At 34.9% G+C, this 15,452-nt stretch overlaps 1 protein-coding gene across 4 annotated transcripts in view; it reads left to right on the top strand.

The window, feature by feature from the left end:
* The window catches only part of LOC128999699 (protein timeless-like), a 47,859-nt gene that overhangs the window by 20,494 nt on the left and 11,913 nt on the right, over positions 1–15,452 (top strand). For 3 of the 4 annotated variants that reach the window (XM_054426333.1, XM_054426331.1, XM_054426334.1), the window contains exons 5-16: positions 3,921–4,107; positions 4,646–4,984; positions 6,491–6,619; positions 6,871–7,020; positions 7,372–7,559; positions 8,481–8,624; positions 9,406–9,639; positions 10,387–10,513; positions 10,998–11,097; positions 11,622–11,796; positions 12,042–12,240; positions 12,715–12,863. In XM_054426333.1, the coding sequence (XP_054282308.1) occupies positions 3,921–4,107; positions 4,646–4,984; positions 6,491–6,619; positions 6,871–7,020; positions 7,372–7,559; positions 8,481–8,624; positions 9,406–9,639; positions 10,387–10,513; positions 10,998–11,097; positions 11,622–11,796; positions 12,042–12,240; positions 12,715–12,863 (2,121 nt within the window). The remainder of the gene's footprint in view (positions 1–3,920; positions 4,108–4,645; positions 4,985–6,490; positions 6,620–6,870; positions 7,021–7,371; positions 7,560–8,480; positions 8,625–9,405; positions 9,640–10,386; positions 10,514–10,997; positions 11,098–11,621; positions 11,797–12,041; positions 12,241–12,714; positions 12,864–15,452) is intronic. The other variant, XM_054426332.1, reaches the window with a different exon arrangement.

The raw sequence follows: 15,452 nt of genomic DNA, 5'->3' as shown, positions 1-15,452 counted from the left end.
TCCGTAACCTATAACTGTGGGACAAAAACATTTTGAAATATATACACGCTCCTAATGTCTTTGTTTTTTTAAGCTCTTTAAAATTGTCTATAGAGATATTGGCAAATCTTTTATTTTGAGGGTCAAATACGAGAAAACCCCATTTTTACCTCATAAAACCCCCTTTAAACACCTCTCCTATGGTCCAATTATACTGGTTCTCTGGAACTTATTCAAGTTCATCCCACCTTACACCTTTAAGTCAAATTTCATTAAAAATGGACAAAAATTAACTTTCTCAAAATTGTGTTCACGGACACATGAGTTATATATAAAAATTTGAACGAATAATTTTTTTGGCGTCTGGAGACATCAAAATGATAAAGTATATCGGCTCCGGGCCGAGATTTTACCGTGCCATCTTTGGTAATAGCTACTTCCCTATAAGTAAATTCGCTAAAAGCATTATCTTTTAAAAATATAAATATAGACTAATAGCCTAATATATATACACATTATGGACAAGATCTGAAAATGATATGAACAGTTAAATGTAGTGATCTTATTCATATCAACCGTTAGATTGTAACATAACCGCTGCAGCACACCAAGAAAATTTGAAAACACTCAATCGATATTGAAATGATAATGAAAACTATGACCGATACTATAACTTATAAATATCGAAATTAATATTTAAATTCAACCAATGAAATACCATTTTCTCTGCAGAACTATCCCAAAATTTATTTTTACATAATGGAACACAATTTGACAACGCAGGAACACCACTCACAGCAAAGAACACTTAAAAATAGTTTAGTATAGGCCTATTAAAGTATTTTTGTACAATTATTAGTAACAGAGAAAATTTAAAAAAAATTTAATTTAAAATTCTCATGTTATTTTTACGGGGAATATTATAAAATGTTGTAGTTTCCTTGTTTATGGATATATTTTGATCAAACTAGGCAATTTTATTTATTTCAACTAAGCTATTAATATTTTACAACAAAAAAAAACACTTTATTAGTTTCACTGTAGCAGCAAACCTAGGTACTCGTTAAACCTAATGTTATTTAAATAGATTTATGCCTAATTGAAAATCAATTCAGACAAAATGGAAATTCACTTAGTTTGCAGGTTTGCTGCGGTGGGGGTATTTATTTGCTCTAATGTAGCCTAATCTAATGTATGTTCTATGTCAATGTAAAATTTTAATACAGATGTACAATTAAGTCATATAAGTACCCCTTTCCTTGTAACACTTTATTTGGTCTTCTACACAGCAAAACCAGGAGTCTTGTTTCAAAATTGTTTTCCCTCATGTAATAGACATCTAGGCTACCTACAATTATCACAATTGATTTCATGCAATTCAATGTGATTATTAAACAGTATGTAAGTAATTATCGAAGACAAAATATAGTACCTAGGTACTTCTTGATTGTATGTACAGTAATTAATTATCTGTTACAATATTCTGTATAAACTATTACATAGGCAATAAAACAAATTGAAATATATATCATGTTATTTTTTACCTCACATTCAATTTCCATTACACTGTATTTATTGCTACTATATGTATACTACCTATACAGTACAGGCTACTAAAGCTACCAGGCCCTATTCAGAACATTCTTTAGTCAGGATTAATTAATTATACTTTTTAATTTTGAAAAGGATTTCTTCTGGTGACATGGTCCCTACACTACAAGATATAACTTACTTAAATAGTAGATTTTTCTTACATGCATTTTACATAATCATCATTTTGTGCCATCAAACAATTGATGATAATTCTGAAGTAGGCTACCTACTCAAATTAATATTTACAACAGTCCTAGGGTGCTCATGCATTAATTACTAGATCTGTTAAGCTTTTGTGTAAACATTACAGTATTAATAATTAAGAAGGATTATTTGTATGCATGGAATTGTCTTCGTTCATTCTCATACGCGACTTCAGAGCGTACTCCTAGTAAACTAATAAACAGGAGACACAGTATGGCATAGACTGTGTGTCAATGTTGGAAACATAAGCTCTACAAAAGCACATTCCTTGACTAAAAAATACAGGGAAAAAAGTTGGGACGGAAATGTGTTTTGCCAGCACTTTTCCTTACTCTACTAATTTTATAAAACACTATTTTGTGAAAAATATACAATAAAGTTTTTTAACAATGTGGTATTAAATGAACTTTGTTCCTCAAACAAATCAATCAATTTCTACATCGGTTTACTGTTGCCATTGGAATTTTCTTTTACATCTTAAACTCAAGTATATGTGCATCAACAGGTGAAAATGTAAAAATAAAAACAAGCTTCTTTACCAGTCTGCTAGTTAGTCAATTTTTTCCAAGACTAATATTGTTGACAAAACTATTCTAAGCTAAAAGCATTGACTTTTGGATGCTGAAGTAGACATCCCATCTACATGGAGCTGTAGGCAGTTTTTCAAAAAAGAACATTAGTTGTGTGAGCCAGTCAAAGAATACACTAGGGTCTTAAATTCCATTTTCTACATTATTTATTGTTGCTGACCAAGTTGATGGGTCATAACAGTTTCTATAATTCACCATAAGTTATTCTATTGGTTTAACCATAGACTAACCAACACAAGTAGACTTCTCATCCCATTGTAAATTTTGAAGCACGTTTTTCGTGTATAGTTCATGTACGCGACACAAAGGCGCTAGTGTTGATGAAACTTTGTTTCCATTATTTTAGGGTTAATTTCTTGATTTGTGCTTTACTGTTTGGTTATATAACTAGGGGACAAGTTATTATGTATGATTAGATCGTATTATTTGGTTAAACAAGGTTTTAAATGGCTGTAATAACGGGAAACAAATAGTAAACAAAACACGACCTCTACATAAACCGTACATGAACTAACAATAAAATTGTCTTCAGCTGTTCCATAAGGATAAGAAATCTACTAAGGGAGTATGTTTTATCTATGGTTTAACTTTGTTGAAAAGTCTGTGTATTCACAAATTAGTGATTAAGATCAGCGCAATCTATCAGTGGCTCACATGAACTACGACGATTTTGATAAAAAATACCCCCGCCGCAGCAAACCTGCAGACTAAGCGAATTTCCATTTGACTGATTGGATTTACACTGAAATGTCTACTTAAAAATATAACATTTATTCTCTATTTAAATAGAATTAGTTTAACTAGTACTTAGATTTGCTGCATCAGGGAGGGTAAAACTGTTTTTTTTTTTGTAAAACGTTAATAGTTAGTAAGAAATAAAAACATTTTCCAAATTTGATCAAAATATGTTCATAAACAAGCAAACTACAACAATTTACTTATTCTCCATAAGAATAACATGGGAATTTTAAATTTAAATTTTTTTGGAATTTTCTCCGTAACCATTAGGCGCATAATAACGCTTCAATATACTAAATTATTTGTTTTTTTAAGCTCTACAAAATGGTTTGGAAAGAAATTGCTAAATTTTATGTTTTTTGGGTCAAAAATAGGAAAAACCTATTTTTACCCCATAAAACCCCCCGTAAACCCCCGTTCCCATGGTCCGATCATGCTGGATCGCGAACTCGTTCGAATAAACGTAGGTTTACACGTTTGTACCAAATTTCATCAAAATCGGATCATTTTTGCTCGAGTTATCGTGCTGACGGACACATATATATATATATAAATAAATATATAAATATATATATATATATGAATTTAAACGGATGGTGTTTTTGGCCTCTAGGGACCTCAAAATGAACAAAAAAATCGGTCCCGCGTCCAGGTCTTACCATGAGTACTACGGTAATAGCTTATTCCCTATATGGGAAATTCGCTAAAACTGGCGACAACTTTAACATGGGGAATGAAATGTCTAGTTTAATAGTCAAAGATATAAGTTTATGTTATAATTGTGTTCAAATTGTATACACAAGTTTCCTTTTGCAGGATTTTGGAGAACCTGATGATACCTGTGGAATGCTTGTTTCCCATTGACATAATGATCAAGGAAGATGCTGGTCGCAGCACTATCTGTCAGCTCAACTGGCTACTGACTGCCTGCAAGGAGGCCTTCCTCAACCCATTGGCCACCAAGAGTGTCATAGACTATGTCAAGGTGCTCTCTAATAAAAAGGTACGTCGTAATGCTCTTCAAAATCAACGTCAAAATTCTCTCTCAAAAGGTTTGAGAACATGCTCTCTAACAAGCTGTCAAAGGCATGACAAAAATCATACTACAACATGAAAAATTATCTGATATTTGAAAAATTCACTGATGTATAATTAGTTGTATTCGTTTTGTCTCTCTATTTTATTAACAGGTCAATAACGGCTATTTTTGACGACACAGTAATTGGCCTCTGCCAAAGATAAAATAGATTTATATGATGCCAACAGATTTTGGTGCAAGTTTTAAAGCAATGTTGAAGGAAGGATGAGTTTGAAATGAATGAAAAATATCCCTTTTTCTTTAGCTTGGGTAATTTATTAGAGACCCAATGATCAAAGGCAGCGGGGTTGAGTTTCAAACCAGCAAAAAGCTAATGGTTTTCTCACTTCTCAGGATTGAGCTAGCACTTTTTAAATCGCTAAGCAAACACCATAACCGTAAATACCTTAACTTAATGTATACGCTTCTTGCCATCTATTTATTTTTATCTTCTTTATAACAGCAACTGGTCTCTGAAGAAGGAGCAACCAGCATCCACAAGTGTCTACAACTATTGCGCAACTTGTTGCACATCCCCGAAGTGCGAGGTGGCGCTCCTGGTGGTGGAGCTTCACATCAGAACCAGATCATCTGGAACCTGTTTACTCAGCACGCAGACAAGGTGCTGATACAGCTGATGACCAGTCACAGCCGAGCTCTGTGGAGTGTGACTCTAGTCCAGGTGATCTCCCTGTTGTACAAGGACCAGCACAGTCACATCATACACAAGCTGTTGGCTATATGGTGCGACACGGCGCTCAGTGAGAGCTCGGAGGATGATGAGAGTAATACATCACCACAGGTCAGTCGTATACCAACTAGAAATGTATTTTCTTAAACATTTTTCTTTACTTCAACTATGAATGTTTTTGAAAAAAATGTTTTAGTCAATTACAAAATTTGTAACGTTCTGAATTTTTTGTGAAGTCTATTATGTAATATTGAGTTTACCAATGTTACGATAATACGATAAGATCTTGATGGTGCTTTGGCAAGACTTTCACAATACATGAACCATTTAAATTGTGCAGTGTTTCTCCAATCATATTTGGACATGCATATTTTTACCTATTTAATTTTACAAAAGTTTGAAGCTATGGATGAAACATAGATTACCTGAATGGGAAAGAGCAATAGTGTAGTCGTGAATTTTCCAGTGTGGGAACACTAACCATCGTCTAAGTACTGATCAACATATGGATTAATTTATAGGATTTTGGCAAAAGCAGAGTGGAAGCGCTACTGCCACACATTCCCTACACTATGGCCTCCAGCACAAACTATACCATGAGGAAAGTGTACAATCTGACACAAGAAACACAAAATTTTACACCAAAAATATGAAAATTAGGCGGGTCGGTAGCACAAATGACTACAAATCCCTAGCAGTGATGTCTTAGGTTTGTATCAGAGCTGCCTCTAATATCGGCTCACCTTTTTCTTTGCTTGTTTTGTTCCACAAACCCAAGGCCAGGGTAAATGCAAGCTTAAAAGTCAGCCTACCTCTTTAAAAAAATCATCAATCATAGAACACAATGATTTCACAAGTAGTATTTTTCTGGTTTATCTAATAAGTTCTTTAAATCTCAGTACAGTAGAGTCTCGGTTATTGGACGTTCGGTTATCCAACCGAATTATTTGACCTCTTACGGTCACAGCGCCTGCGCGAACCACTCCCGCGATCACGGCACCATCGTCAACATGTCCAACACTTGTGGCGTGATCGTCAAAATATTCTGCAGTCACGCCGTGATCGACAAGACATCCCACAGACACAGTGCCAGAACAAAGATCTCCTATGATGGCGTGACCACGGAACCATCGCCAGCATGTCCAACGCTCACAGCACAATTGTCAACATCTCCCACAATCACGGCACCATCGCCAACATGTCCAACGCTCACAGCGCGATCATCAACATACCCGCGATCACGGCACCATCGTCAACATATCCAACTTGGGTGGCACGATCGTCAACATGTCCGATGTTCATGGTGCAATCGTCAACATCTCCCGCAATAACGGAACCATCGTCAACATGTCCTACGTTTGCGGCGCGATTGTCAACATTTCCCACGATCACAGAACCATCGTCAACACGACCCACGGTAACAACTCCAGCCCAAACGTCGTTTTTGTAATTTTCCGTGGTATCCGACCTTGCCGTGGCCAGTTTAGCTCGGATAATCGAGATTCTACTGTAAAAAAACCTTAAAAACTTCTTTCATATTACTGTTTTGTATTTTTTGTTTATGCATAGTGTATTGTGTATGGACCAGTGTTGATGAAAATATTATTCATATTGTAGGACCAAGGGTCAGGAGACTGGTCGTCTTCCATGGCAACATCCGACCCAACGTCCGACTCCTCTGACAGTGATCACCAGAAACACCTTCAGATTAATGCTAAACATCCGCACCAACATCTCAAACAGGTTGTGAGTATACCTTGCATGTACAGACTAACGTTCAAGTTCCACAAAATCCCAAAAAGGCCATTAGTATTGTAGAGTTTTGATTAATAATAATTTATATGTAATTTTAGCTAAGAATTAACTTTAAAAATTAAAATTAAAACATAATGATTTATTATTGAATAGTTTGAAATGTATGTTGCAAAAGTAAAGACAAATTTTGTTCCTTGGTTTTGACTGTGAGCATTGTAATAGTTCTACTTGCTATTCGTCAGGCTCAACACCGAATGACTGAGATCCTAGCCAATGGTATTGGACGCAAGGCGCAGGTGGCCATGAGGAACAAACATGGGAACAGCAAGAACAGTCATCCCGTGAGGCCCCGTCATCTGGACTATCCTCAGGACCAGCACAGTGGCAACAAGGTAACCATGAAAACATGAACCCATGAAACATGGTTTTGTTCATGAGGTGAACTCATGTGTTTCAACCACCTAAATTTAGGCTCTAATGGAAAGTTGCAAATTAGATCATAAAGAAAATCTGTTAACTTGTACGCTTTCTCATACAGTAACGGATTTAGTTGCTGAAGCGTTAATGTTCAGTTCATTAATTCATTTACCGTGTTTTCATTTGTACTATGTGTCATTTCATGTGTGATTCACTAGTTGACTAGATAACGTCGCAACATGGATTATTTTTAAGGTCATACATAACTAAATATATGACACTGGCAAGGACGAGTCAGAGCTATGACAGAAGTGACTGGTTTACAGGAGGTGAAGATGAGTTGGACCACGTCTGAGAGTGGGCTGGGCAGCAGTCTGGGCAGTGAGTCTCATGCCAGTGGGGAAGGTCTCAAGATGATGGACTGTGGCTTACCTGAGTTGTCAGAGTGTGGCTGTGACATCCAGAACCAGGAGACAATCTCTACCTCCAGCAATGAGGATAAGGAGCCCTGCAGGTAGAGACTGTTTGTCTGTTAAGGGTGTGTTATGATGCTGCATCACCAAGGTCGCAAGATATACTAACAAGTGTTGCTATGATCGCGGGAGATGATCACCGGTGTCACTTAGACCCTCTGTTGTCCAAACACCCCAACTCTTAATTTTTTTTAGATAATCGACTCTAGTTCAACCTTGCACACTCTAACCTGATACTCTGACCCTCTTATTCAATCTATAGTTCATCTGGCACTGGAATTGTATAAAATCAAATCAACTTATTTATACAAAAATAAACGTTACATAAAGTGCTTAGAACGGGTGTTTCGTTAATTGCATAAATACTTATAATAAATTCAACAAATACCTACTTAATTTACTTAGAAAAAACATTCATAGTTCATACATAAAACATACATTTACTATAGCAACACAATGTACAATGACTATGCCCAAGGAGGTGTCTGCTAAAAAGTCTGGGACGGAATAATAAACCTTATCCAGTGATTTTTAACTTTAAAACATTTAACTTTTAACTTAGCAGGCATCTTTTTTTAGAGTTAAAATTATTGTGAAATACAAAAACTCTGGTTGTCGCAAACCTGAAGGCAAAATTTTAGAAAGAGTTAGAAAGTGTTTATCTTAACAGGTACATTTTCAAAGGAGATTTACACATTCAAAATTATTTGATAAGCCTTGATCAAAAGTACTTAATCATTTGTACAAGGAACACTCCTTTTTAGTTCTATCTAAATATAAAAACATGCCATTAAATTAGACATTTTTCAAATTTTATGACAAATCTAGCCAATTATATCTACAAAAAAGCATTCTACTGCAATGCAATTCATGATAATAACATAGCAAAAAACTTCTTGTGCTTTTGTTTATCGATTTCAATATCTTAGTTGGGGAAAAAACTTAATTTGATTTTGTTTAAGGTTTGGAAAGAAGAAAAAAGTTCACCAAAAACCACTCCACATGATCCAGAAAAGCCGGTACATAAATGGCAAGGTTCCCATGACCAGTCAGTCAAGAAAAGATCTGCGCCGGGAGAAATTGATCAAACGTAGCAAAACCACTACGTAAGTGTTTGTAATCAATGTTTAGTTTAGAAAATAAAATAATGTTATGAGATGACATAGGCTGGGCTGCTTCCCGTCCCCATTCTGTCAGGGCGGTCTTGAATTTGGGTTGGGCCCTTTTGCCTGTGTTTATTCTGGGGAGAGGGGGCTGTCCCAATTTTTCTTTAACCAAAAGTAACCACCCTGACCATAGTTGTGTACACATCCTCATACACACATTTTGTTAAAAACTTTTTGGGTCCAGGGGGGCCCAAAACAGATATACCCACCTAAATTCAAACTCGATAATTTTGACAAAAGCAATACTTGGGTGAGAAAGTAAAAATAATTCAAATTCCTAATCCATTAGGACAACCTTCGAAGTTTTCTTTACACTTAACAACTGGCCTACATAATATATTGAGCCCTTCTGAACTGTAGTAGTTCAAACCTTACACATTGATGTCGGAAAACCTGTCACAAATCTTTGTTTGTATAGAAATAAAGGATATTTTACAACTTTACATTTTGGTTGAAATACGCTGCCCTTACAACTTTAAAAGAAATTTGGTGGTTTAGTGTGTTCAGTTACAGTAATAATGTATTTGAAACCTAAATAATTAAAGAAAGCCTTGGCTTTTGAGCCAAGTAGCTCTTATGTCCACTTTGTATGGTCTTGAGTGACAATATCTCAAGGGTTTGTTTCTGACAGATTTTTAATTCTAACTTTGGTGCAGTTATTACTTTGTGATACACCAAGTATGCATGTGGGTTTTCACTGTTTACTCTTGCAACTCCTCAGGCTGAACATTAAGACGTTCCTGAACCACACTCCCAATGAGGAGGACATCTCCCAGCTGCTGAAGGAGTTCACTATCGATCTGCTTCTGAAGGGCTACGGCAGTCTAGTGACAGAACTGAAGACCGTCGTGTTGACCAAGAAAGAGGTTCACATGGACACGTCACACTTCTCCTGGCTGATCATGTACTTCCTTAGATACGCAACTCTACTGGAGCTGGACCTGGAGTTGATCAGGTCATTATTTTGTTTGTCTTGTACGACCCAGTAGAAAGTTGAGATAAGATTGAGTGAAAATATGAGGGTTGTGTGTTGTGTGTAAATTAAGGTCTCCAATAAGTACCAGCCACAACAAGTCCATCAAATGTGATTTCAGCGCTGTGTTCTTTAACTATCCCATTATGTTTCCAGCCTGACCCAATCCCAAAACGATTAGTCTTATTGCAATAGATAACAATGTAAGAGGAAATCTATGCTCTCTCTCAGTTTTCTGCATTGAAAACCGTTGACAGTTGGTGGATGTGAATGAAGAAAACTGGATGTAAAAATGAGTAAAAGTGACCCATGAGTTCATACGCTATACTCATACACATTAATGAGAAGGCCAATAGTGGACGAACTTGTGAAATCACTAGCATTGTTCACATTTTTTAAGAAAATGTGATTGTCTTTTTGCAATAAGTCCAATGCCACAGAGCTGCTTCACAACACTCACACATTTGATTTTTTATTTTTACATCACACAAAAGCTTAAAATTTTATTTTATGAATTGAAATAATCATAAACAGAGTTCAAATTAAAAAAAAACGCAGTGGAATGTCAAATTGGATCTTCTATCTAGAGAGATAAGTAAAATTGTTGATTTTGCAAATTAATTGACTGTTTTTGATCAACTTTTGAGTACAAATGAATGTTTCAATCTGAAATCTAGGTCCACTCAGTGCTCCATTACTGTATCACTACATGTTGGTTTTATTTGCCAGTCCTGTACTCTCCTATGACATCATTTCCTACTTGACGTATGAGGGGGTCAATCTCTGTGAGGAGCTGGAGGTGGCCAAGCTGCAAGTGGGGGAGAACCTTACACGGACACTGCGTAAATTGTATCTGGTAAGTAAAAACACACACACACACACACAAACTCAGTAAAAATATAATTTATATAAATGTAACTGTACAAAGTTATTTGAATTGCGAGGGCTTCAATGTAATTTTCTGTCATGCATTTTGCATAACAAGTTCTAATTTAAAACATTTATTCAATTCACAATATTATATTGATTTACTTTAGCATTTCAGGATTGTATACTTCTTTATTTCTTCTTTTTAGAGTTTAAAAGGTAGACAGGATATGTTTAAATATTATTTGGCTGGAAGAGGAATAAGAAGAGTTTGTAATTAACAAACAAACAAAAAATAGCAAAAGATAAATACAAAAGATATTAAACTATTGTATGTAGGATTTTTGCATTATTTATTTTAAAATAGAGCACAGGATTTTTGATAAACTTAGTTATTCAGTAGCATATAAATCGCTTTTCTTTAGAAAACAATATTGTGTGACATTTGACATTTTATGATAATATTTTTTCAGATTGTAAGCTCCTTGAAGGAAATTGTGTTCACTATTGAATGCTACCAGAAGATAAAACATTTGACCCCAGCTGATCATGAATATCTGAGACAGCTTCAGGGTAAGGAACATTACTAGAGTCTGGAAATAAAATTTTCTTTTTATTGATTTTATTATCCGTGAAAGTTTTAGTTAAGTTTTGTTTAGGTTTAATTGTAAGTTGTACTGTTTTGAAATGAAAATCAATAAAGAAAAATCTTTTCTTTTAGGAGGGGGATAAGACATGGGATTTGACGGAGAATGAGGATCTGTGAATGAGGGTGCACAATAAGCTGTTTTAGCTGTGATGCAATCCTATAGTCTACCATAAGCCTGACCCTCTGTTAAAAAAAAATGAGCGGATAAGACTAGCAATGCTATTAACTTATGCTGTTAAAAAGTCAACACTTATTTATTTTATGGTAATGATCCCCCCATACAAAATGAACATAGCCCAAACGAATTGCGTTCACTTTTTAAGTTTGTCCAAACAATAAAAATATTATGTTAGGCAATAATTCAGATTAGTTAATAATTATTAATTACCTAAGCTTACTCCCCCCTCCTTGTACCTCAATTCAAATAATTGTTTGTATGATCCAACAGAGAAGATGGCACACACCAACGACCTGAGATGTCTGTTTGTGTTGCTGTTGCGCCACTTTGATCCGCTGGTGCAGAGTCATCAGTTTCTACAAGATGTTGTAGCCACGAACCACAGCCTGCTGCTGCTAGTGGAGAACTACCTCAGCAAAGAGGCGATGGCGGATCACATCAAACAGTGAGTGAATCATTTTAAAAGATATTTATGACTTTTTGTAAATTAAGATAAAAAACAACATAAATTTTTGAATACGCCATCACCAAAAATGAATTTCAAACAAAGAATGGTTTTGTTTAAATTAACCATTGTTTTTCCTTGCACAGTACCTGATATAAAAATGTCTGACCTGATTTAGATGTCAATAATTATGTTTGCACTTTATTTGTGTAATGAGCCCAATATTGAACCACACCGTTTCACAGGTTCGCCACTGAAGACGTGATGAGGCAGTATGGAGTTTTGCTGGCCTGTTTTGAAGACAACGGAGAAACCGTGAACAACTGCATCTTCACTATGATGCACCACATTGCTGGAGATTTGGAGAAAGTTTCCGTTCTTTTCCAACCAACAATTCTGAGCTCTTTCAATCGTATCGTGGAAACTGAGTTTCAACTGAGTGAAGTGAGTTTTTCTTTGGTAATTAGTACTAATTGCCAATTGATTAAACAATTTTCAAATATACAGGGTTAATCAATAAGATGCACCATTTGAATGGTGCAAAACTAAATGGACGTCTGTGTCCGTGATTTAAAGATTAGAATAAAGAAGTATTAAAGTAAACTTGATAAATTAACTCTTCTCTATTTGCTGAAGTTGTCTATTTGCGAAAAACTCGTAACACTTTTATTTAATTAATAAATTCTAATTGTAGTACACATACACAACATTACATCTTACAACTGGAGAGGATCATGTTTTTTTTAGTTTGATTAGGTACTTTAAATGTTCTAAAAAAATATTCTTTTTTCCTAGAACATGTTTCTTTTCAAATTCCGCAGGAGCGCTGTTTAAAAAAAATCTCCTGGAGGTTAACCATGAGTCTTTCTTTTAAATTCTTAACATACTGTTGTGAGACTGATAATTGGATGCCTGCAGAACTGGATGGACCTGGTGGAGTACGTAATACAGAAGTGTTTGAAGAGTAAGCAGACAAAGAATAACCCTGCAGCTACAGCCTTTTCAGCCTCCAACCATCATTGTACAGCCATCATGGAGCAAGACACCCAGCCAGCCACCTGCTACGAGTCAGTACATGTTTGAACACATTCTAGTCTGTTGTTAGCTTTATGAGAGTTGTATCTTACATATGATTGCACACTTGAACCAACTTTTGGGGTGTTGTCATTTTACTGAGCATTGTAGTGAGTAGTGAAGGCAATTATGCGTTTATCAAAATGTAGTTTTTATTTTGACTGAGTTTGTTACATTCAAACACATTGTAGAGTCATAAAAGCATCGTATATTCTTTGAGATTAGTATACTTGTTAATCCGACTTTAGAGCAGTATTGTCCTAGGTGAATATGTATGTAGATCATCAGGATGTCATCTCCAATTCATAAAATAATATTTTGCAAGTGTGTGTCAGGACCACAAGTTTGATTTCACTTTCTGTGTGTGTTTTTGCTGGTGCCATTGGCATTTTCATGTTTTAGCGAATTTCCCATATTAATTTCCCATAGTAATTAATAAGCTATTAATTACTGTAGTACTCATGGTAAGGCTTGGACCCAGGGACGATTTACACTTTTTCGTTTTGAGGTCCTTAGAGGCCAAAAACACTATCCGTTCAAACTCATATAATATATATATATATATTTTTTTTGTATTGACCGATGTAGGTTTTGGGTTTAGTAGAAATTTTAGAGTTTTTCCTTGGTATTGCTTGCACTATGCAAGCTATCTCTCTAAGACGGAGATTATTGAATACAATTTCATACTTTTTCTTTTGACAACTGGCATTATATTGACAGTTAATAGTAAGTTAATTCAAATTTTAAATATTTAATTACAAATGCGAGTATTTAAATATAAATGTGTCGGTTAGCACAATAACTCGAGCAAAAATGATTTGATTTTGAACAAATTTTGTATAAATGTGTAAACCTACATTTATTCAAATGAGTTCGCGAACCAGCATGATCAGACTATGGGAAAGGGGGTTTATGGGGTAAAAATTAGTTTTTCCTATTTTTGACCCAAAAAACCGAAAATTTAGCAATTTCTTTCCAAACCATTTTGTAAAGCTTAAAAAAACAAATAATTTAGTATATTGAAGCGTTATTATGCGCCTAATGGTTGGAGAAAATTCCAAAAAATTGTAAATTTAAAATTCCCATGTTATTCTTATGGAGAATAAGTAAACTGTTGTAGTTTGCTTGTTTAAGAACATATTTTGATCAAATTTGGAAGATGAATTTTTTTCTCACTAAACTATTAACATATTACAAAAAACCCACTTTTTTACCCTCCCTATTGCAGCAAACTTAAGTACTCGTTAAACTAATTCTATTTAAATAGGGAGTAAATGTGATATTTTCAAGGAGACATGCTAGTGTGAACCCAATCAGACAAATATAAATTTTCTTAGTTTGCAGATTTGCTGCGGCGTGGGTATTTTGTAATGGAACAGACCAGATTATGACTTTTGCCTAGCATCAACCTTTTGTTGGGGAGCATAATTAATTGATATCCCAATGAAAAGTGGCATCTGGGTCTAAATCGCTATCCTGTTTGGAATCAAATCATCGATTTTAAGATTTGAAGGCAAGCACCATAAAATCTTGGCAACAGAGACAGATTTTAAGTAATTTTATGGCATCCTGATGTGCAATTATACATAACTTCATGAGACAACATTGTATCCAAAGACAGATTCTTTACGACCATTTCAAAATTTCTAAAACCCACATACAAAATTAAATTTGCCCTTGAAAGTAGGCTTCCTTGATACAATTATTTGGGAGGGATGACTGTCGTTGAATGGGTAAAACATATTAATTGATGTTTCAGATGCGATGAAGCATTCTATCTTTAGAGCAAGTTACAATTCAATTGACTTGTAGCTTCAGTAGAATTGTAGCATACCCCAAAGGTGGATTGCCGAAACACATCCGAAACACATCAGCAAGTACCTTTGCCATTTCAATAAGACAACCATCTTCCAAAGATCAATTTTCGTCAACATTTATAGAATATTGGGGATGGCTTGGTTTGATTTTAAATGTCTTTGGCTTTCTCAATTCTTTGATAATGCTTTCAACATGTATGAGGTCAAATGCAATTACACACTGTTATCGTTTTCAAGGTATAAATCTTATCTTTTTTTTTCAAAATAAAACTACCCATATTCTCTTCACAGGAAAGTGGTAATCTCACTTTCATTATTATTCCTTTTTGTAGCTTGGATGTCAATGTTGAAATTGATCACACATAATACTACTTATTTAGTAGTTTCATGCTTATGTTACTTTTCCTTTATTTCAACTTTTATCCAGAACCAGAGAATGATGATGAACAGTTAATTCAGTCGGAGTTATATGTGTAACACATAACATATAGTAACCGATACCACGAATCTTCATTAACTGTGACTTAGCCTTAAGGAGCCTGACTTCAATGCCACTGTGCTTGCTAAAAATGCTTTAATGAAATTAGATCAAATTATTCTAGTAGTATGACTCAACCTTCCTAAATTTCTTGGCTTTTTGCTTTCATAGAAGTAGGTTTTATAGTTTTATATTCCCACTTTGAACAATGACTTCCACTCCAGTCTAATATACCTCAGTTCCTGGTCATTCAGGCAACACTTAAATAATTAAATAATAGTAGTTGT

This window comes from Macrosteles quadrilineatus, unplaced genomic scaffold, assembly GCF_028750875.1.
Source record: "Macrosteles quadrilineatus isolate MER2022 unplaced genomic scaffold, UCM_ALF_1.0 Scaffold_8__2_contigs__length_117827958, whole genome shotgun sequence".
NCBI classification, from domain to species: Eukaryota; Metazoa; Arthropoda; class Insecta; order Hemiptera; family Cicadellidae; genus Macrosteles; species Macrosteles quadrilineatus.
This window is presented reverse-complemented; position numbering and strand designations above follow the sequence as displayed.